Source organism: Anas platyrhynchos, chromosome 9, assembly GCF_047663525.1.
Source record: "Anas platyrhynchos isolate ZD024472 breed Pekin duck chromosome 9, IASCAAS_PekinDuck_T2T, whole genome shotgun sequence".
Classification (NCBI taxonomy): Eukaryota; Metazoa; Chordata; class Aves; order Anseriformes; family Anatidae; genus Anas; species Anas platyrhynchos.
The window spans coordinates 23,947,559-23,968,994 of record NC_092595.1 but is presented as its reverse complement, the minus strand read 5'-3'; the positions used below and the strand labels follow the sequence as shown (position 1 = coordinate 23,968,994).

The 21,436-nt window shown below is 41.4% G+C and overlaps 1 protein-coding gene across 17 annotated transcripts in view; it reads left to right on the top strand.

Moving 5' to 3' along the window:
* The window catches only part of TFDP2 (transcription factor Dp-2), a 49,930-nt gene extending 39,559 nt beyond the window's left edge, over nucleotides 1-10,371 (top strand). For all 17 annotated transcript variants that reach the window (XM_027463936.3, XM_072042407.1, XM_027463930.3 and 14 more), the window contains 2 exons: nucleotides 4,062-4,167; nucleotides 5,011-10,371. In XM_027463936.3, the coding sequence (XP_027319737.2) occupies nucleotides 4,062-4,167; nucleotides 5,011-5,194 (290 nt within the window). In that variant the 3' untranslated portion in view covers nucleotides 5,195-10,371. The remainder of the gene's footprint in view (nucleotides 1-4,061; nucleotides 4,168-5,010) is intronic.
* Nucleotides 10,372-21,436: the final 11,065 nt, after the last annotated feature.

Here is a 21,436-nt window from a genome sequence, read left to right as displayed (position 1 = left end):
AACAGTTCAATACAAGAAATGTTAAATCAACAACAATTGACCCATCTTAGTGTTAAAAAAATAAAGTAACTTCTTACCTTCTTGTTGCATTAAATATCCAGATAATCAGCTCGGAACTGCTGGACTGATATCCCATGCATCGAAATCTTAGTAGTGTATTTTCTTTTCAGGGTTAAATAGTGTAGCCTTTAAGTGTCTTGACTTGCTAAAAAGTAGCAAGTGGTTTCCTAGGTTTTCCATAGATTTCATGATTATTTTTTTTAACCAAAAAAAGGTTTGTTTTTTTAAATACATATATTAAGAACTACATCAGTTTATCCTCAGGTGTCTGCCATAGAAATCAGCAGAAGCTGAGGCCTATTAACACCATAGAGAAAGATAATCCATACATCTTAAACCATCTTTATAACACATTTTTCTGTTACTCTGTTGTTTGCCAGTGATGCAAAGGTGATTGGACCTTACTTTTACTTGTTTCCTAGAAGGGAGCAAAAGTAGGGGATAGAGCACTTCAAGCATAATTTCTGGAAGAAGTTAACACTGCAGTGTTGCTTTAGCTACACAGGTAATCCGGGACAAGTGGTAGCCATGCAACAGAACACCTTACAGCCACAGTACTTGCTGGCTTCTTTCTAGGGAAAGAGAGAGGTAATTTTTAACACGACACTTTCAGCAGTTTAAGATGGCATCGCAGGGTCTCAATCCTAATTATACATTCCTGCCCGTTTCTTTATTCTGACTGAATTACTTTCCTCTGATCTCTTCATGACCTAATTCAGGGTACTAAACTGCAAGGTTGTTATTTGGTGGAGGAATTTCTGACAACTTAGCACGTAGAACTAGCTACCTGAGGGTTTGGACCAGAACAGTCCAAGTGTAAAGAACGAAATGAGAGTGGTGGATGAACAGATACACGTCACTGCTTGAGGCAAGCATAAACTCTTGTAGAAGTATATCCAAAGTAACTTCCTGTGCTGTTTAAGCCACACACACTACAGGCAGTGCAAAACCAAGTCCTGTCTTTTGTCACCGAGTCCTCACTCTTACAAATGAGACTACAGATGACATCAGGAAATAAAAATTGAGGCACTAATAGTTGTGGTAACAGCATCCCACTTGTGTAGTGCTGGAAAGGCAGCAGGCAGAGAAAGCGGTGCAATTTAGGACCTCTGTTTTAAAACACTTCTTTATGTTCCCCTGCATGAAGTGTTTTGCAATCAGCAGGCATAATAAGGAAAGTGAGCTGGAGATGGAATGGAAGCGATGAGAGTGCGCATTAAATGAATGAGCTTGTTCAGCTACCACCAACAATCCTACACAGCACTTTCTACTTGTGCATTACCTGCTAAAAGGTGCTGACAGTGTTTCTTCAGAGCCTTCTCCTGTGTAGTATCGATTTCTACTAGGTATACATGTATCTCCTGCAAGTACGTGCCTTGGGACAGCTCTTCCAAGCTAATTTCCCTGGTTCATACATGAAGCTATTAAGAATTTAACCATGCTACTAGACATAGTAAGACTTGTAATCATAGGCATACTCGTATTTTGGCAGTCCCCTCCAGACAGGGAATAGCCTCTTACACACTTCTCTTTTTCCCAACTGGAAAAAAGAATCAGAAACACGAGGCAATAAAAGTACGAGGCAGGGGTATACATATATATCATCCATGAACCTTCTTTCTGCCTTATTGTATGAAATCCATACTTTCCTCCACCCTGCTCTTCAAAAGGAAAAGCTAGCAATTATCCCAAAATGTTAATAGAACGCAAGGTAACTAGCAGTGACTTGTTACTCTTCTGGAATATTAAGCATGTACACACAGGTACACCCCCTTCAAAAGAAGAGGAAACAACTCTGTGATACCTCTCTAATCCACTTTATTAGTCTAAATAAAATGCTGCCATTCCAAATGTTTTGGCCACCTCCTGCAAACACAGGAGGAGATTGTCAGAACATGTTCTGTGCAAAACTAAGCCTGCATTTAGGTCACTCTTAATGAAGCTCATCCAGCTGTGTCCATAATCAACCATTCTCATCTATTCAGGCCTAACAGCTCACCCTAATGCCACCACTTACTGGTGTTTTCTGTCTTGTTCCAAAGACCCTCTGCTAGACTGTCAAGGTCTCTCTCCTTTGCTTTGTAATGCCATTTAAAATACCTTACTTCAAGTCTGCACAGCATAAAACAAGGGAGTCCATGGCTCCCCAGGGATGGGGGCCAGTTCGTGTGGCTGCAGGGGGAACAGCCAACCTGCTTCAAACCGCCCCTGTGCGGAGCAGGGCTCTGTCACATCTCAGGACCAAAGCCTAAGATGAACACAGTAAGGCAAATGAGAAAACAAACACATTTAGTTATTCCTTTTATCTGTAATAAAACAATTCTAAATACCATAATAGTACACTCCTGCTTTGCTGCCATTGTGTCCTACAGCACAGAGGTTTGGTTAAGCACACACAAGAACAGTAGGGATTGTTAGCTGCTGGTTCAGTGCAGCCGGCTGAGCTTACAATCAAGCACCATGAAGAACTAGACAGTCCTGATAACTTTATTTTGATCTTAACTTTGTGTTGCGATGGAATTTGGGTAGGTCTACAGAAACAATTTATCTAGGAAACAAAGGAAAAACAACAGCAATGTAAATGTAGTTTGGCTGAAGGATGTGTTTTTCTGATTCTCCTGGCAGAAACGTGCACCACTGGAACCAGCTGACAGCCACTGCTTGTTAGGGCATTTGGAAACAAGTACCGTAAGGGTCATAAAGAACCCAATTAAGTCCCTCACAGCACTTCTTACAAATTAACTCAAGGACTTCAGCCTTATTTTATTCCCAGAATTTCCTCTCCCTGTGCAACTTGCACATCACACATGCAGTGCAGAAAGTGACAGGTTGGCCATGAGCCAGCAGCGTGCCCTCGTGGCCAAGAGGGCCAATGTGGTCAGCAGGTCAAGGGAGGTGATTTTCCCCCCCCCCCCCCACTCTACCCTGGTCAGCTCACCTGGAATACTGTGTCCAGTTCTGGGCTCCCCGGTACAAGAAAGACAGGGATCTCCTGGAAAGAGTCCAGTGGAGGGCAACAAACATGATACGGGGCCTGGAGAAGCTTCCCTGTGTGGAAAGATTGAGCGACCTGGGTCTGTTCAGCCTGGAGAAGACTGAGAGGGGATCTCATCAATGTGTATAAATACCTGAGGTGTGGGGGATGGAGGGATTTGGCCAACCTCTTCTCAGTGGTTTGTGGGGACAGGACAAGGAGTAATGGCCATAAGATGGATCACAGGAAGCTCTGCACCAACATGTGAAAGAACTTCTTCACGGTGAGGGTGACGGAGCACTGGGACAGCAGGGAGGTTGTGGAGTCTCCTTCTCTGGAGATGTTCAAGGCCCATCTGGACGCCTGCTGTAGGGAACCTGCTTTGGCAGGGGGGTTGGACCCAATCTTTTGAGGTCCCTTCCAACCCCTTCAATTCTGTTATTCTGCAATTCTGTTCAGTGTAGGAGTGGATTAGGAGGCTGCGCTACAGCCAGCCCACCCAGACAGAGCTGTCTTTGGGCAAACACACACACAGCTGAAACACAGGGTGCCCTGGTGGCTTCGCTGCTGTAAGCTGCACTCCTGATGACCACGGCTCCAGCCATGCCGTCACTAAACCCAACAGCAAAGACATTTGCAGCTGTTGGGACGCTTCATAGATTCAGTCAGTAACTAATTGCCGTAAAGGACTCCAAAACCTCATTTCACACTCTTGCTACTGCAGCAGCTATGAGCTAGGGTCACCTGCAGTGTGTGGTCTCCTCAGAGTGAGAAATTTCACACACACAGCCCCAGTTCTGAGTGCAAAGGAGTTGCAAGGTTTGCGCGCACCCGCAGGCACCAGGGAGCAGCTATTTCACCGCCATCAAACAGGACACGTCTACAGTATAAAAACAACCTGTGCTACTGGTACCTTCTCTTCTAAACTAAACCAATAATCCCAACTGCAAACAATGCAAAGTATAATACTATGAAGGGAAGACAAATTTTAAGTAGCTATAATGAATACAGCTATGCTTTCTTCTAGATATGTCTGCTGGATTTTCATGGATGAACCAAGGATTACTTTCAAATTCAGCACAAGCGATTTCACATTTAGAGGTAGCAGGAGGCACTTCTGATTCTAAATCAAGGTAAATAAGAACATTTTTCATTTAAGGCTAGTGAAAGACACTTGTGGTACTTTCAGTAACCTCACTATTTTGTACCGTTTACATCAGGAAGTGAGAAGTTTTCTGTTCAGCTTAATTTTTGATTGTGAAAGTCTCTTACTTTTCCTTGCTTGCTAATTATATTGGAAAGGTTAACTCTCCGTGCTTTCAATTCCCAACACACTAGTTATTTTATATCTATGTTCCAGAGGAACAGAATCACTTCCAAGCCCTTATACAAACAGTTTTTCTGATTAACCATAAATTCCTGTCTGGACATGGACTACACGTAGGTAATTACATGTGGAAAAAAGCCTGATAATACTTCTGAAGAATATAATAGAATGTTTGCTGTCCAAATGCACTATTGCTTAAGTTCTCATGGAAGAAGTTTAATCCACAGAGTCTAAACATAATTAAAAAAAAAAAAAAAAATTAATCACAGTTTGCTTGGAGGTTGCCTGTACCTTAAACAATGGAGGAAAGGATTATTCTGGAACACATTCTTCATGGCATTTAATAGCTCCAACTCACTTTGTGTACATGTCTGTGTACTGACAAAACTTACAGATTTACTCATTAAGCTTTCTTCAAATCAAGCAATTCTACCATTAGTTGGTTAAGAAAAAAAAAGCCAAATGATACTATTTTATGCCGCTTTCCAATATTTTAACAATTTTCCTATTGGCTTTGTTTGATGTAAAGCTTCTGGATGTTTCTTTCTTGTTATAATTTCTTTCCCTAAAGGAAAAGCTGGGGTGAAAAAGAAAGTTTAAAGCTTTATGAGAAATCCTCTAAACTCCAACATTTCTGTTGTTTTGCTAGTGAGAATCCAGGGTTGTGTCTGGATGCTGAAGTGGCCTTAGCAACTGGGCAGCTTCTTGCCCCGAGCAGTCAGCAGTCCAGCAGCGCAGCATCACGCTACTCTGAGTCACGGGGAGAAACTCCATGCTCGTTCAATGATGAGGATGAAGAGGATGAAGATGACGACTCTTCTTCCCCAGAATAAAGACAGTAGAAAATGGAATACACAAAATGCTGCTCATATGTATTCTTAATGGGAGCTCCTGTTTGGATTTTACTTAAGTCTCTTGCCTTGGTTTGCACTATGTTCAGTGAAGCAAAACGGAAGCTTCAAAACAAATTCACCCAAAGCTAAAATTGAAAACTTTTTGTAGCTGAACAAAGCGACATGCAGACACAGAGCAAAGTGGGTTTTTTAATCAACTATAACCAAGGAAAAGAACAAAGTCCCTGGAGATCTGGTAAAGAAAACATCAAGATCATATTTTTCAATTTGGGACTTTCTGTCTCAAGCCTCTTTCCTCTCCATCTGGTAAAGATAAGGGGAAGACAACACATGCCGTTCCTCACATTGTCTCACATTGTTCCTCACATTGGCTGTGCTACCTTTAAAGAAAAAAGAAGGGGAAGAGAGAGAGCACGCACACAAACACGCCAAAATAGCTATTTAAAACTCTTGTATGAAAATTGTTGTAGGGAGAAGGGGCTGTTAGAATGTTTGCTTTTTTCTGTTCAACTTGCTGTATAGAAGATTCTTAAAGTAATATAAATTGCAGGTGATTAAATGAATCTTGAAATAGTTTAAATTCATTTTAGATACTCTTCAAGTAACATTAGTAAGTCTCTTTTCAAAGGTACATATGTTCATTTATACTGCAGACCTAATTTATTATCAATAAGTGATGATTATTAGCCATTATTAAGCAGTCAGGATTAAAATAGCAGTATTCTCTGCACCAGCTTTTTTCAATGAAAAAAAGTGGAAAAGTTTTATTTCTAGATTGTAATGCATCCCATATAGCTTGTCCTTTACTGTTCTAACTTTATAATCCATCTGATTTTATAGCACATGTATTAACAAAGGAAAAAAAGAGGTCTCTATGTTAAGGATCTCAGGCAGTACTTTCAAATTCAAGGTGGGCTGTCACGTAACAAAAAGTTCAGAATGAGGAAAAAAAATGAAAATTTTGACAGCATGTAATTCAATGTTTTGCATTGTAGTCAGCTTGGATTATGACAGACTAATTTGCTTTTAATTAACTTCCACTGCAAGCACCTTAACACGCCTTTGAAAAATATCAATATTGAACAAACTACTTAAAGTACTTTGTGGCTGAAGTTACACAAAGTGAATCCATTTGAAGTGTTAAATTAGAACAGGTGGCTCCACGTTCTGTATTTAACATCACATCCAATCACAAAAACCTTTAAAAACACTCTACATCCACAGCGTGTTTTGCTGTCATTCAGAGTTCTCACGGTGTCCTAATATCCAGTATTTTAACTAGTCTTGAAGAGAACTACTTTTATGAAGTAAAACCAGATAAAAATAGTGTTACTCCTTTTAGTTTTTTATACTGTATGTAAGCAGTTGACCCTTATGTTAGCTGTCAGAGCTCAATGACACTGGCTCTGCTATCTAGTCAGAGATGAGGCAGCTCAGAAAACGGCATTTGCTTGAGCAAGGTCACCAAAGTGCACCCCTTGGCTGCTCTGACCATTGCTCCAGTGCGGGGTACATCCACCTGACCCCTCACAGACACATTGGCACTCAAGCCAACATGATACAAAAGCACCAAGGTAGGAAGAGGAACTGAGGCTTCAGCTAAAGAGCTGCCTGGCTGTCCTGCAGCTGTTAGCACATGACACACAGGACAGGCAAAACCATGCGGAGCACACAAGTACATGTGCAGGTCTGCATTACAAATTAAGGCATCCACATAGACGCTTTCAGATAATTCAAACTCCTGCATCTCATGCAGAGTTAGGGCATCACCATTTTTAAGGCATAGCTCTTCTTCAAGCACGTAGAGCGACCTAGCTTACACAAAGTTTTGCAGATGCACAAATAAAAAAAAGAAAGAAGGCCTACCATGTTATTCCCCATCTAGGGGGGACTGTTAGGCTGTGCTGTGCTGGGCAGCAGCAGACTGAGGGATTTACACCACCTCACTTCAACCAAATCTGTAGCACTACCTCTAGATGAATTAAAGTTTTACTAATGCAAAATAATATTCTGAGAGAGTCAATGTACTTGACAAACTTGTGAAATAAGAGGAGGGAGAGAAGGGAACAGAAACTCCAGGTGTGTCATTAGGGAATTACTAGCTTCATTAATGGCATTTCATTTAAAAAGATTACTGCTTTTAATCTTTAAAATACTCTTTTTTTTTGGGGGGGGGGGGAGGGGTGGAAATTGTCCTGTCAGCTTTCATTGGAGAGGACAGATGAAAGATACCCAATATACACAGGACATCCTAAGGCACACTAAAGAGGGGAGCATTTTCCAAAGTAATTATTGCTCACCCCCTATTACACTATGGGCAAAAGTAACCCCACACTTTCATCACATTTCCCACTTAAGATCTTCAGAAAACAAAAACACACCATCAACACACTAAATGATTGCTGAAGAGGAGAAGTTTTGAACTATAAGATGTAGGTAAAAAAAAGGCTTTTTGCCCAGAAACAGAATGCATTTTATCAGTAGTCATTGTGCTTTCTGCTTTGCAGGAGGAAGATCTTCAGTAATACCTTCCTCCTGTTGATGTCTCTGTCTTTCAGAGCAGCAGACTGCACAGCTACTTGCTTTCTGGCAAACAAAGCTATCAACTTCTTTTTTTCTCTTTTAATCTAGGAGCACATAACATTTATTTAGACAGTTGAACCCAGATTTTCGAAGTTACTTTTCTGAACTAGTTGAACACAAAGGACAAAACAAGTTAGAACACACATAAGAGACTTCAAAAGGAAATTCTTTCCTTAGGATTCTTTGTGCCAAGTTACAGTTGAGGATGAAGTTCAACTACAGCACTGTGGTCTTGTGTTTGTACAAAGGTCTGGGAACTGGGAGAGCTCTGGGCCTTTTCCAGCTCTAGTCACTCGTGTATGACCTCAGGCAAGCCTTTCCCTCATTCTTGTTGAACTTAATTGGCATATTTCAAAAAAACAAGAAAAGCAACAAACAGGTAAATGCAGGACCTCACTCAATACAGATGTTCATCTGAACTGAGCTCTGAGCAATTAATGAGCAACAAGGAGATTAAGAATATTAACCAACCGCACTGCTCCTGCTAAGCTCATGGCAGTAGCCGTGCTTAGCTGCTTCAACATGCAATTTTCCTCTGAAAGGCAGCAGTAGGTATTTTCCAGAATAACGTGGTCAGTAGAAAGATGGGTTTTCCCATGTTGTATTGAGTTACCACCATCCTCCACTGGCCATATATTCATTGCTAGAAAACATGCTGCAACTGGCACAGGTGGCACCTCACATAAGGCAGTCAGCATTTGAGTTCTCATATACATTCTGTGTAAGTGACATCGTCTGCCTCCTGGAATGCCAGTTCTTGGTTAGACACTCAGCAGGCAAGCAGTATAATGCTGTTTGTAAATGCTATTCTATATCCTGAAGTAAACAGCTTCATTTCTGGACTTATTTTATGGTGCTTGACAAATCTAAATTTGACTTAAACTTGCTAGCATCACAAACTGGGTGAAAAAAGTTGAGTGGGAGACAGCATTTTTCATTACATGGAGAACTGATAAAATGTTTGTGGATTTAGGTTTTTAAATTTATATTGAACTGGGCCATTGTCTTCTCAATTCAGCACTGGAATTAATGGCAACAATCCACCTACACGGATTGGGATCACATCTGATCTAACATGCCTATAAGGAAAGGCTAAAGCAAATAACATCAGTTCAACTGAAGGCTTGGTTTTAACTAACTTAATGTAACTAGCGCACACCACACTTTAGATATTTCCATTTTGGTTAAGGCTATAGTTTATGTCTGGTTTTTAAACTACAGTTTCCAAATACTCCTAATCCTTTTCAACAGCTGCAAAGTGCTGGGCATACACCACACCAACAGGAGAACAACCAAGTCAGCATCAAGTAGCATGATGTAAACAGGCCTAATAACCGAATTTTAATCATATTTTAAAAACAAATGGACAAAACAAACAACTCGTGTTTATTCAGAAAATTATGCTTGAATTTAGGATTCAACAGCTCAGGTTTTAAGTGTTCTGTGCTCTTCCTTCTGCCGACACCCACCATTTTAAATCTAGAGCATGGATGAAACTTTCCTTTTTCATTTGTATCTAAGCACTGGGCAATGCTCATTTTTATAATTACCTGTCTCTTGTTAGCTGAGCATTATATCCAAGCACTTTATAGAGAAGACTTTAATTTTAATAAGCTAATGATACTTGGGGTTTGGATTTGTTTAAAAACAAAGCTAGTAACCACAGGCTATACTATTTGGTAAACAAACCAGTAGTCATCTTCCCACTGACCACCTCGTTTGTATTTCCATTCACTTAATTTTCACTGCAAGAGCATCTCAGTTTCAGAACATACATATTTTAAACAACCAGGTACAATGAAGCTGGGAAGAGACTGTAGGAGCTTCTCATATTTTTGATTTAAAAACGCCTAGCAATAGTCATACTCTGGGGCAACACCATGCAGCTTCTCAGGAGCTTGGCTCACGCTGCAGACAGGAGTGCCGTGGCTCCGTTGCTCGAGGCCAGGCACGCCGTGCAGCTGAACGCCTCAGCCCGCAGCACCGGGAAGCCATGCCTCTGGCAGCTCTGCTGATCGACTGCGAAGAGGCTGGGAGGAGCTGGTCCGTGTGTTGGTTTTTAAAATGCACCACTCAATGCATTTTGACCTATGCCAACAAAACGCTTGTACCTGCTGGTTAGCACACACCTACCCTTCCATGCAGGTCAGCAGCTCTGAATGCTTCGTTTTCTGCTGGCGGTTGTTCCCTTAAAGCCTGGCGCCCTGCAACTTCTTGAAGCTCTCATGCCTTAGCCTTACCTGAATTCTCAAATCAGATTGCCTTTTCTATTTATCTCTCAGAATTTAGTTTGGCAAATGTTTTCAGGAGGCTGTGCACAACTGTGCTCTGGACCCAAGTATATTCCCCAAAAGATCCCCACAACCAACCGCAGGAACCCGTTCATTCCCTCTGCTCTGATACCACCCTTTCAAGTCTCTGTAGAGCTGCTCATACAACTGTTTCCTGGCTTGTTCAATCAGATGCAAAACGCACGGATACCTAACCCAGCTGACATTGGCCATTTGGTGAGGGGATGATCCCAAAAACAGCCCAACAACAACAGCAGCAAATTAAAGGGACTGTTTATCACAGCTGGTTAGAGAATGTGTGTTCATTCTGCATCTTTAATACTTCTCCCTTGTCTGGCCTACTCCAAAGGTCAGCCAAAACAATAATATGTTTTTCCTACTTTTACCTGTATGATAGCACCCAGCAATTCAGGACACCTACCCAGGCTGCAGACCAAAAATCCCTGCTCAGATTTGGGCAGAAGTGTCTGAGATCTAACCATCCAAATCCCAGGGAAAAGCCTCCCACATAGGAACAATATGGTGCAAATGAGCAACTTATTTTTTTCTTTCTCCAGTAGGAAAAGCAGGCTGATGTGGGCCAGATAAATATCTGTGAGAGGCAGGAGATTTCAGAGCAGATACAGGAGTCTCCCAGGAGCGCAGATCTGTCCGCCTCCTTAGCACTCTGCACTGGCTATAGGAAGTGGCACCCACTGCATCTTCAGACTTTAAATTCAATTTTTAAATGCTTAACTCTTTGCAGGCTTATGTAATCACCACTAGATAGCAGGACACAGCTGTGTACAACATAAAGCCAGCTGTAGATTTAAACTAAACTCATCTATGCAACATTAAGGGAAATTTTACAAGACAAACCGAGCGCTTGCCGGTGACCCACATTTAGCCCATTATCCTTACCAGGCTGAGCGAAACAGAGCAATCCCTGGTGCTCTGCTTCTCGTGCCTTGCAGGTAGCGCCAGTGGCACGCTGACAGGACAAGGCAGTCAGAGGAAGGGAACCACTGCCCACCCACAGCCCTTAACGCTGGTACTCCTACTCAAGTGTTCCCAGGAAGCTATACTGCCTTTTTTAATTTATTATTAATTCGGTCGCTACATCAGTCCTTCTGCAGAACTTAGGTTTGACTCATTTACTTTTAAGACCACATGTAATTGTTCTGCAGGGCCACAAAATTAAGGCATTAACCAGAAAAGGTAAGGTCTACAAAATCAATCTTTAGGTTTTGGTGGGGTTAGATTTCTAACGTAACTTCACCAATTAATAGCTTCAGTTGCTGTAATGCAGGGATTAAGTGGGACTCTCAGAGTTCCCCTAGTAAAACACCAGCTGGACCAAAAATCCATCATGCAAGTTTCTCATGCTCCCCATCTCTAAAGCTAGGTTGCAAACGTAAAAAAAATACTTCAGATTACGAAGTTTTGGTAGAGAAACATGCAAATATGGTGCCACTGTATCTCGCAAACACCTACTGTGAAATAATTCACCCTACGTGACCTAACCTGGGAGGACTCAGGCAGGAGCTGCCCTGGTTCTTGGGGCCCAGGCAGCCCCTCTGCTGGTGCCATGCTGGGCTGCAGACCCACTGCCCGCAGGGAGCCGCTGCCGCATGCAAGGGGAAGGGGTCCTTGTTCTGCACAATAATTTGCTGTGGATTTCCGAATTCTCCATGGACTTCATTCTTTCCAAACACCTTTTAATTATAAATGAAACTTGTATTTTTGCAGAAAGACTGCTGTTAAGCTATCCTGATGTTTTTTTCCTGATCAAATAGCGTTACTTTCCACTACCACGTTGTGTGTGGCGAGGAGCAGAGAAAAAAAAAAAAAAAGTGGTAGTAGTACACATGCTATAGACACTGACAAAGACATAAAGAAAAATGCATATACAAAGTTTTACTTTCCTAATAGGAACACTGGCATTAGCAAATAGTATATTTGAACCAATAGGAAATATTACTTTGTAGTAGCAAACACTTTGTAAATAAAAACTTACTATTTTTTTAATGGAAATTTTATAGAAGAAGCTATTTCTGTATACTCAACTGATCCCATGTTTACTGAAAATGCTGCAAGTGGGAATTGTACATTGCAAAATGGGAGTAGGGAACAATGTCTGCCTGAAGTGAAAAGTATATACAGGCTGGAGAGAAACATCATTCGGCTGTTTGTGAACAGGAAAGTAAAGCTGAACTGTATAGGAACTGAATAAAAGAATTTCAAGGCAACAAGGTTGGGCTTGTTTTTAAAAATGTGGAAAAAAATGTTGCTCAAGGTTGATGCTAACAGAACATGTTCTTCAGTGGAAAAAGAAAAAAAGACATCCCTCACATTATGGTTTAATCTCCAAGAACCGCTGCATCACTTGATGTCTTGAAAATAATACAAAAAATCTCACACTTGCAGACTTGTTGGCTAATTCACCACACTGAGCAACTTCCCCTGCCATTGTCCAGGACAAGATGCCAGACTTCTGAAATTGTTACATTTTGACAAAATACCTTACAAAATGTCCAGGAATAATATTGTCCCTATCTGATCAAGAAGTGCACCCAATCTAAACCTAAATGAAGGCCTCAGAAACATCTAATTCAAATATACATCTGGTTTGACATGGAAATCAATTTCAAACAGGCTTTTCATCCTGGTTTCTGAAGGGCTAGCTCTATTTAACAGTCCAGCCTGCTAAGAAGGAATTCACAGTGCTTGTCCCAGCACCCTGTATTTCAGTACTCCATGTGCTGCCCTTGTGTCTCATTGCTAACTCACCTTTTTACACAGGGACACCCTTCCAGTGTCTGTAGGCTCTAAGCATACGGCCTTCCAGCCCCACATCATGTTAGCGAGAATCCAAATGGGCAGCACTTAGGGAGCCTAACCACGGTCCCTCTTCATCATGTGTACCAGTTTTCCATCACCAAATTCAAAAGTCCCAAAGTAATTTCACAGAGCTCATTTTTCCCAAATGCACAAAAGATCCATGAGACAGCAGTAAACATCTCAAGCCAGCTGAAATTAAAGGTTAAAAGCCAAAAGACCTGAAGAACTGAGTTCCTTCTTGTGTAATAAATACAAATTGTAGCACAGACTCCTTTCATCTAAAAGCTGTTGACATATTTGGGAAGGCATTTTCATGAAAAGCTTTAGCAGACTCCAGTTAGCCCTAACTAGCTACAGCCTCGTTATGTGGTTAAAATAGGTGTGAAACACAACTGAAGAAATGAGAGCCTGCAGTCTTTTTCTCAGTAATAAAGACACTGCTTATTGAAAACCAAGTCTAGATACCTGTATGTTCTTTTGTGTAGGTGCTATGGAAGCTGGCACCAGAAGGATTCTGGAACATTAAACTATTCGTAAACCTTGCTGGAATAAATACTCTCCCCTAAAGAATCTAAAAGGACAAGTTTTGCTGTAAGCTACTTATATTTCTTTGTGCTGCTTTTTCATCTTGGGATCTCCCCCCCAGGACCCCAACACAGAGACTGAGAAAACATTAAAGGCTGAAAACCCCTTCCCCTTTTTCTTCTAGGAAGTACTACTGGGCACAGCTCTCTCTAAGGACAAAAAATTCCATTAAAAAAAAGCCCTCTCTGAAATTAGAAGTGTTTTTGGTTAGAATTTCTTTGAGTAACTGCCCAATAAGATAGCATCATACAAACTGAAGCTGTTTTGTACTTTTCTTCATGTAAATCTGTATGGCTTCTAAACAAAACAAAACAAAAAACAAAAACTTATTAAGCAACGGTAACTGTTGTAGCATTACAATTCATTGTGCTAGCAATAACAACAGAAAAATTAGGCAAATCTTTCCTATGGTTACAAAAATAGTCTTTTCAATTGTATTTTGCTGAATCACACACATTCTATTAGAAAACAAAAAGATCTCAAGACATTCAGGGAAAACAGAAAAAAAAAACACATTGTGTAGGTTTATTATTCATTAAACTTTGTCTCAACCCCAAGTGTAGGATAGGAGATAGATTTGAACAATGCTTCATTGTGGAAGTCCGCTGTCACGAGCAATGTCCCTGACTGCGTGTGATTCGTGTAGGTTGCTCCGGAGCTCGGCTCTGCCTTCCTGCGGTGGGCCTGTCCTTCGGCTGCCCGAGGAACAACGCACACATCGCTGCTCCTGGGGTAATAATTAACACTGAATTCCTACTCTGTCGCTCCTACTGGAAGTTATTTAAAAGGCTCCAAGTCCTCACGTCCCTGGGACTAATTGTCTCCTCGCTGAAACTGCTGTTCCAGGGTAACAAAATACAACAAACCGCTCTTTGTACCACACAGGATGGTCGGTACTTCTCATCCGTCACCTAGGCTAAAACAAGTCTGTCAAACTGAAAAAACAAGTTGCTGAAGGATTTGCATTCCTGCCTCCTAGCTTGGTTCCTACAGCTGCAACCAAACAACTGAGCATGGTTTGGCTCGCTTTCCTTACGGGGACTCCTCAGCACTACCTGAGCTGCAGCCACGAGCTGGCCCTGGAAGGAACAAACCCTGCAAACTGGGTTTGTGCGCTCCCAGCACAGAAGGGCAGATGGGGCTACAAAATGGCGTTGTTGTCTCAGCACCACCGTTTCACAACAAAGCCAGTACCCTCCTGCGGTGCTGATGACTTACACCTGTGTGCACACCCAGGAATATCCCCATCTGAAAGCTCAGGTTATGCAGCAGTGACAAAACACAACTATTATATTTAATTAATCCATTGTAATTAATTGAGCATAATTTTTCAATCGTTAAGTAATAATAATAAAATCCCATTTTATTCTAAATTATGGAAAAAGAAGCAGGCTACCACATTTTACACCAGCCACTGGCACAAACAAAATGGTTGCCATTTTCAGTGAATAACCAACATAAGGACACAAGCTCTTGGCACATTTAGGAGTTAAAAAACGTTTCAAGCGAGCAAACCCTGCAGAGGAGGGGAACACACCCTCGGATTTAGCTGGATTTAGCAGCCTCCCCAGTTAAGCTAAAGGCACCCCGACCCAGGGTGCGGGAGGACCGGCTGCGGGCAGGCCCGGGCCGTGTCAGCGCAGCACAAGGCAGGGCAGAGCTCACCACAGGCACCGCAGGCGGCTGCCGCGCTCCGACGGCCGGCAGAAAGCGGCTCCGTGCCGAGGGAAGGCTGAGCAGCAACCGCAGCGCCCAGGTGCCACCGACACCGTCGTTTAGCGGCAGAAAAGGCGGCTCGGCACGGCTCGGCACGGCTCGGAGCGGCTCCCGCCCGCCCTCCCTCGCTGAGGCGCTGGCGGCCGCCTCACGGCCCGGTGCCCGCCCTCAGGCCCCGCGGCTCCCGCCTGAGGGCGGCTCGGGGCCGGCGGGCTCCGCGCCCAGCGCTTAGAGCTGCAGGCCCCCAGCTGATGGCCAGAAACCCCTAACTCTGTTAAACACCCGAGAAAGTCAACAGAAAAGTGTCACCAGCTGTGGAAAATCCACTGACACACACTTCAAGATGGAAGAACATCCAGTGGAACGGTCTTTGGGGGAAAATCCCTGTCTATATTATTATCATCTTAACACTAACATAACATCTTCACGCTACCCTAACAAGGTCATTAAGTGTTAGTAACTGTAAATTTTCCAAAGCACATGAGAAGCTGCTCTACCTACTGCTAGTAAGATAACTTTGTACGAGTTGTAAATTACCACATCCAGTGGAGGCTTGCAGTCAAGCATTCTGATGCAAGCCCAGGGTTTTTAGGGACATTGTTACTTCTGACTCTACTTCTGAACCTTTGATATTTTCTCATCATCTCATTAGGATGACTGAAGCCAAGATGGAAACATTCTGGGCATACAAATTTATTCATGTTCCGCCAAGCTCCTACCTACCTTTTTCTTACATCTGGCAAGACTTAAATTAAGATGAAACGATAGGCCTCTCCCATCTAGGGTCTGCAGCCAAATGACTGAGTCAGCCACATCAGAGCATTCAGCAGACCAGGGGTTGTTGGCCCTCGAGCAACCAACAAGGGACAGAAGCCCTTCCAGTGGCCTGATCATGTTTGTATGCTGTAACTGAGGACCCTCCCAGCCCCTGTGACTTTACGATTGTATGTGTTCCTGAGACAATTAGCGTACAGCCCTCTCTTAATACATTCTAATACAGGAAAGGTGCGATTGGCAGGATAACAAATGGGTACACCACCAGGGATGCAAATATTCCAGTAAATAAAGCAGTACTGGTTGATGAAGATTCATCATCAATAACTGCAGTGTCCAAAGAATTCTTGCCAGACTCAGAGATGAGTCTCATTAATTCATTTGATAGAGGAATACCCCTATTTCAACCTTTTGGAAAGAAGAATTCATCAAATGGTGTATTGTATGACTCATGCACTTCATAGAGTAAATATACTGCACTAAACGATAATTACAGCTAAATATATCCCCCTCTGATTGCTAATGGATATAAGCCCTCAAATTGGGAAGTTTTTGGTTGTTTCTGTTGCACGTAACTAGGTGAACTTCTGTTAGAAAATACAATGATATGCAATAGCAGTAGTTAGAAAAAAAATACAGAAGACTGCTCTCATCCATGGTCAGACTCTTAGAATAGATGCAAAAACTGAAAGCAAGTGGCCCTGTTCGCAGTGCTGCGTGATGTAGTGAAAAGGCACAAGAGCGGGGAAACAAGCAGGCCAACAGACAAGGCTAACCAAGCGAGTTTGACTTAAGGGTACCGAATGTATACATGACAGAAAAGAAAACCCACACTGTCAAGCTTTTAGAGGTGATCTTAAATACTTAAATATTTCCATAATTATTTTTCACTCTTCCATTTACACATTTTTGTAACATTTTTGTATCTGAAGGCAATACACTGCATTAAGTGAATACCTGTAATTCGGCTGTGCCGAAACCTAACAGTGCTTCAAAAGAGGGAAAAATGCAAACTCTATGCTCGCTCTGCTTAGTGCTCCACAGGACACATCAGTATCTGTACTGTAGGGGCTACTCCTTGCATGCAGAAACTCCTAGAATTTTTGCATTTATCTCCACAGACTCCCATTTGTCATAACTAATCATCAGCAGCTGGTCAGTGAAAGAGCTGCTATAGACTCTTCGCATGATTTTCACTGCGCTACACATTTGCTCTAAGGGCAGCTTGGTAAGCAGCATACATCTTTTGCGATCCTGAATGAGTTAAAGAGCCTTGTGCCTGAGCTCCCCGCAGACAAGAACAACATGAAATCTCTGACAAGCCAGGCAGACAGCTCTGGCTCAGCAGATAGCAGGAACATAAATTCAAAGGGCAAAGACATCTCACAGTTCCAACAGCCGTTCATGTCCTAGGGAGATTTCAGAGAGCTCTCTTGTTATATTTTAAGTTGTGACTGCATTTCTGTTTGTCAGAGTGCATTTGCCAGTTGCACAGCTGAATTTTTATATGCAAGTCAGCCTACAGCAGTTTCCAGTAATGGCATCTTATGCAATTTTTGACCTACTTTAACACATTGGGGCACTTGGGAACACGAGATCCACTGCAGCAGCTTTCTACAGACTATGTTACACTGCAGCAGAAAGCAAATCTCTAGATAAATATATTGATTCACTGAACTAGAGGCAAATTTTAAAATAAAATTCATTTTCAAGATATTTGCCAAACCATTAGGAGTATCCAGATCAATCATCATACCTATTATTTTTAGCTAAAGACTGCACACAATATTTCAAAAAGATCAAAGGATCAAAATCAGTAAACGGTTACATATACACTGACCTTTTCTCGGTTTTCTCAGACTTTCTTGGCTGCAGTTTCCTGAAGACTTAACACCTCAAATCAGGGCTTCTGTTATCATAGAACACTACAGGGGTAGCAATACATAGACTTTTTATTTCACCCCACCAGACAGCTATGTTCAAGAAGGAAGTTTTTTCTAGACATTCTTCTGTATATTAGCAGAAGATTTCAACCTTCAGTTGAGATCTAAAACTTTTAATTTCACTACCAAATGTGAACAGCTGGGGAGCTAAACACCACTATTGAAGAAAAAATTGCAAATAAAAGTATACCCACTATTAATCAGACAAATCTTTGAAGAGGAGTAGTAGCAAGAAAAAAAAAAAATCGGGATGACTCTCCATTTCTTCTCCTACATAATAATGATGATGAACTGTGATATGGCGATTTTAAAAGTTGCAAGACATATCCCACAGTGTGTACATTTCAGATTTGCAATTTGATAAGGGTGTCTTATTTGAGTGGGCCTGCAGACACCACCACTACACAGCTGTTAGAGATCAAGATCTACACAAAACTTTGTTCCAGAACAATCCCAGAAAGGTTTTTCTGTGTTTGTGTGGCTTTATCACCTCCTGCATCTTTGGTCATTCTATAACTAGCATTAGAGGGAGAATGTATTCTTACCTTACAAAAAATCCTATAGCGACTTCTACATAATTTTGACAGGAAAAATTCCGTGTACTTGGTACTGCAGTCTTGATAACCAATTACTACTTTAATCCAGTAGCCCGTTTCTCATACAGACAAAATACTTGTCCAAAAAACACCCAGTATTATTCAATACTAGCTGTTGTATCTCTTTTATTACCTCTCCTGCTCTGCCATTCCAATATAATTTGTACCTTGCTAGTGAAGTGCCCCAATCATCTCTCTTTTACCATTTTTCTGAACTGCCTATTAGACCTGCCTTTAAATGAGAACACTGCTCTAATTTGTCCCCAGTTTTCCTATATCTAGCTTTTTTTTTTTTTTGATATCATTTTCTAAGCTATGCATTAAGTCTCTCTTTGTTTCTGCATGTGGTACATTTCACAAAAAGGCAGCCAGAGGAACTAATATTAGATCATTCAGCTCCCTGAAAAGATTCTATTTTACCTCCTTAAATTTCTCCGATCTATAACGCTGTTAGTTTGCATATAATTTACTGCAGACCTTCCCTGCAACTTCTTAACAGCTTCAAGAAGCTTCCTTAAACCCAATAGGAATGTTACTGCAGAATTCACGGAAGCATTATGAACCTTTCCTTCTCCAGTCCCCCTCTTCCCCAGCCCAACTACTCTACAATACAATCTCCTTTTCTTAACAGGAATTTTCACCTCTGGGAAAAAAAAAAAAAAAGTCTTCCTCAATTCATAAGCATACAGTTATCTGTATGTATCTAACCTGAAGAAACTACACAAAGGAACATTTCCTGTCTTTCAAAACTCATCCCCTCCTGCCATACAACTTCCTTTCTTTTCCATAGCACAAGGGCTGTAACCCTGAGGATGAGACTGCACAAGTCCTGAAACCAATCCTGAAACAAGTCCTGCCAGTGACCACAGACTCTGCCCATTCAAACCGTATGGCCAGCCCCAGGGACAGCACTTGCTTTCAGCACACGGTGTGTGCATCCATCCACGTCCTATCCACTGAAGGGACACACATATAAAATGCCAAGGGAAGTAACTAAAAAGCTCCCAACTAGCTGGAGAAATTTATCTGAAGTCAGCTTTACTATTTCAGAGGTGGATTTGTTTTCTCTTGGTTTCTTAAAAAGCCAAGAATTACGTTCAAATCAAGAATACCACTTTCTTTTGCAACTAAATTGCTCTGAACTTCATTGGCTGATTATGATGGACTTTAATCACTTGAAATGGTGAGGGTGGTGGAGGAACTCTCAGAAAGCTCCTAACTTTACATCTAAGACTATAATTGGTGAATAGCCCAACTAGTCAGGTAGCTTGCTTAGGGATTTAATAGGGGAACAAGAGCACAACAATGAGCTGCTGCTTTACTAGCAGCTCTGCCTTCAAACGAAGACAGAGCAAGTCACTTCAGAGCAGATTAAAATTTGGAACCTTATACATCTTATCTGTGGGTTTGTTTTAAATTGACATTTCAACTAATCAGGCTGAAAATTACAACCCCAGATTAAGCAATTTCAAAAACCAAGTTTGCAGGGAATCTTGAAAAAGTACAGCTATGGAGCTAACCTCTGCCTGCACTTAAAGGCAAAGGAAGCAGAAGCCAGGAGGAGTTAGGCCAATACCATGCCTTACGCTAGAACTTGTCCAAGCTCTGATGCATTATTTCTCATTCACAAGAATGCTTAAATTGTTCAGACAAGTTGCTACTAATAGCCATTAAAATATTTAAAGTGTTAAGTAAGTGCATCAGTCCCATTTGTAATTAGGAGGGAAGTAGCAAGTTTCTGAAGTGAGAATGTACAGCCACAGCAGGTTTATGGAGAGCCTGTTAGGCAAAAAACACTACAGGAATTATCACTGTAGGGGCTCTCGTGTCAGAAAAATAGAAATAGCATCACTATGCTCACCAGTAAAAAAAAATGTTTGTTTTTTTTTAATTCCATACAACTGTAAAGCAAATTCAAATATACATTAGAGGCAGTTCTCTAATGTATACTACACACAGATACATATAATTTCTAAAATAAAATACACAAGTCATTTTATTAATTCAAATACATTGGTACTTCTCAGCCTTTTAAAGTAATTGTTGCCAAATCCAGATCAAACTCTTAGCAGTTGCAGTCAGTTACTGCAAAATCAGAATGAGGCACTACTGCCACTGCTACATGCAATACTTACTGTTCACGGCTGCGCCTCAAAAGTTATTTATGTACACACTAATGAATATAACTTTGAAATTTCCTTTACTGGCTTCTTTAGGTGCTTGCCTGAGATTTAAAGAGACAAAAAGTCTTACTTTTAGTCATGAATTATTATATCAAATTGATCTAAACTACACAGTGACATGCAAGCTTCTGCATAACCCTTATATTACACTGATTTTACGTCAAGAATCACAGCCACCAAACTAACAGATTTCAAACTAGGAAAACCTGAATTTTTTGTTTACCTCTCTCTGGTTGCCTTCCATCCCCATTTAGACAAAGAAAAACTAGGAAGCCTGATCATTTGTATTCAAGGTGCTGCTTCTAACAAGACAATGACATTTACTCTACGCAATTCACCTGTAGGACAAGTGAGACTTGTGTAAAATCAAGCCTCTATGATAGAATCTGCGTCTACAGCAACATCAGTTTTATAGTCAGGAAACATCTATGGGTAAAAGTTGCATTTTTGGTTTGCAGCCCATCACCTGATCAAAAGATTATCTTATCTACAGCATGGTCAATTTAAATGAACCTTTCAGCTAATGCTGTCTCCTGATGACCTTCTGTTGAGCTTTCCCTTTAGCTCTGTGTGTTCATGTGCAGCGCTGGCAGGGGGGCAAAATGAAGATGGTACCTCAGTTCAGCTGGTTATCAGCAGATTTTTACGGTAGTTTGAAAAAGCACCTGCAGCAACTGGCAGTTTCATGTTTGAAAGTTCTGCTCCAGACTTGAAGGCACTAAAAGTTACT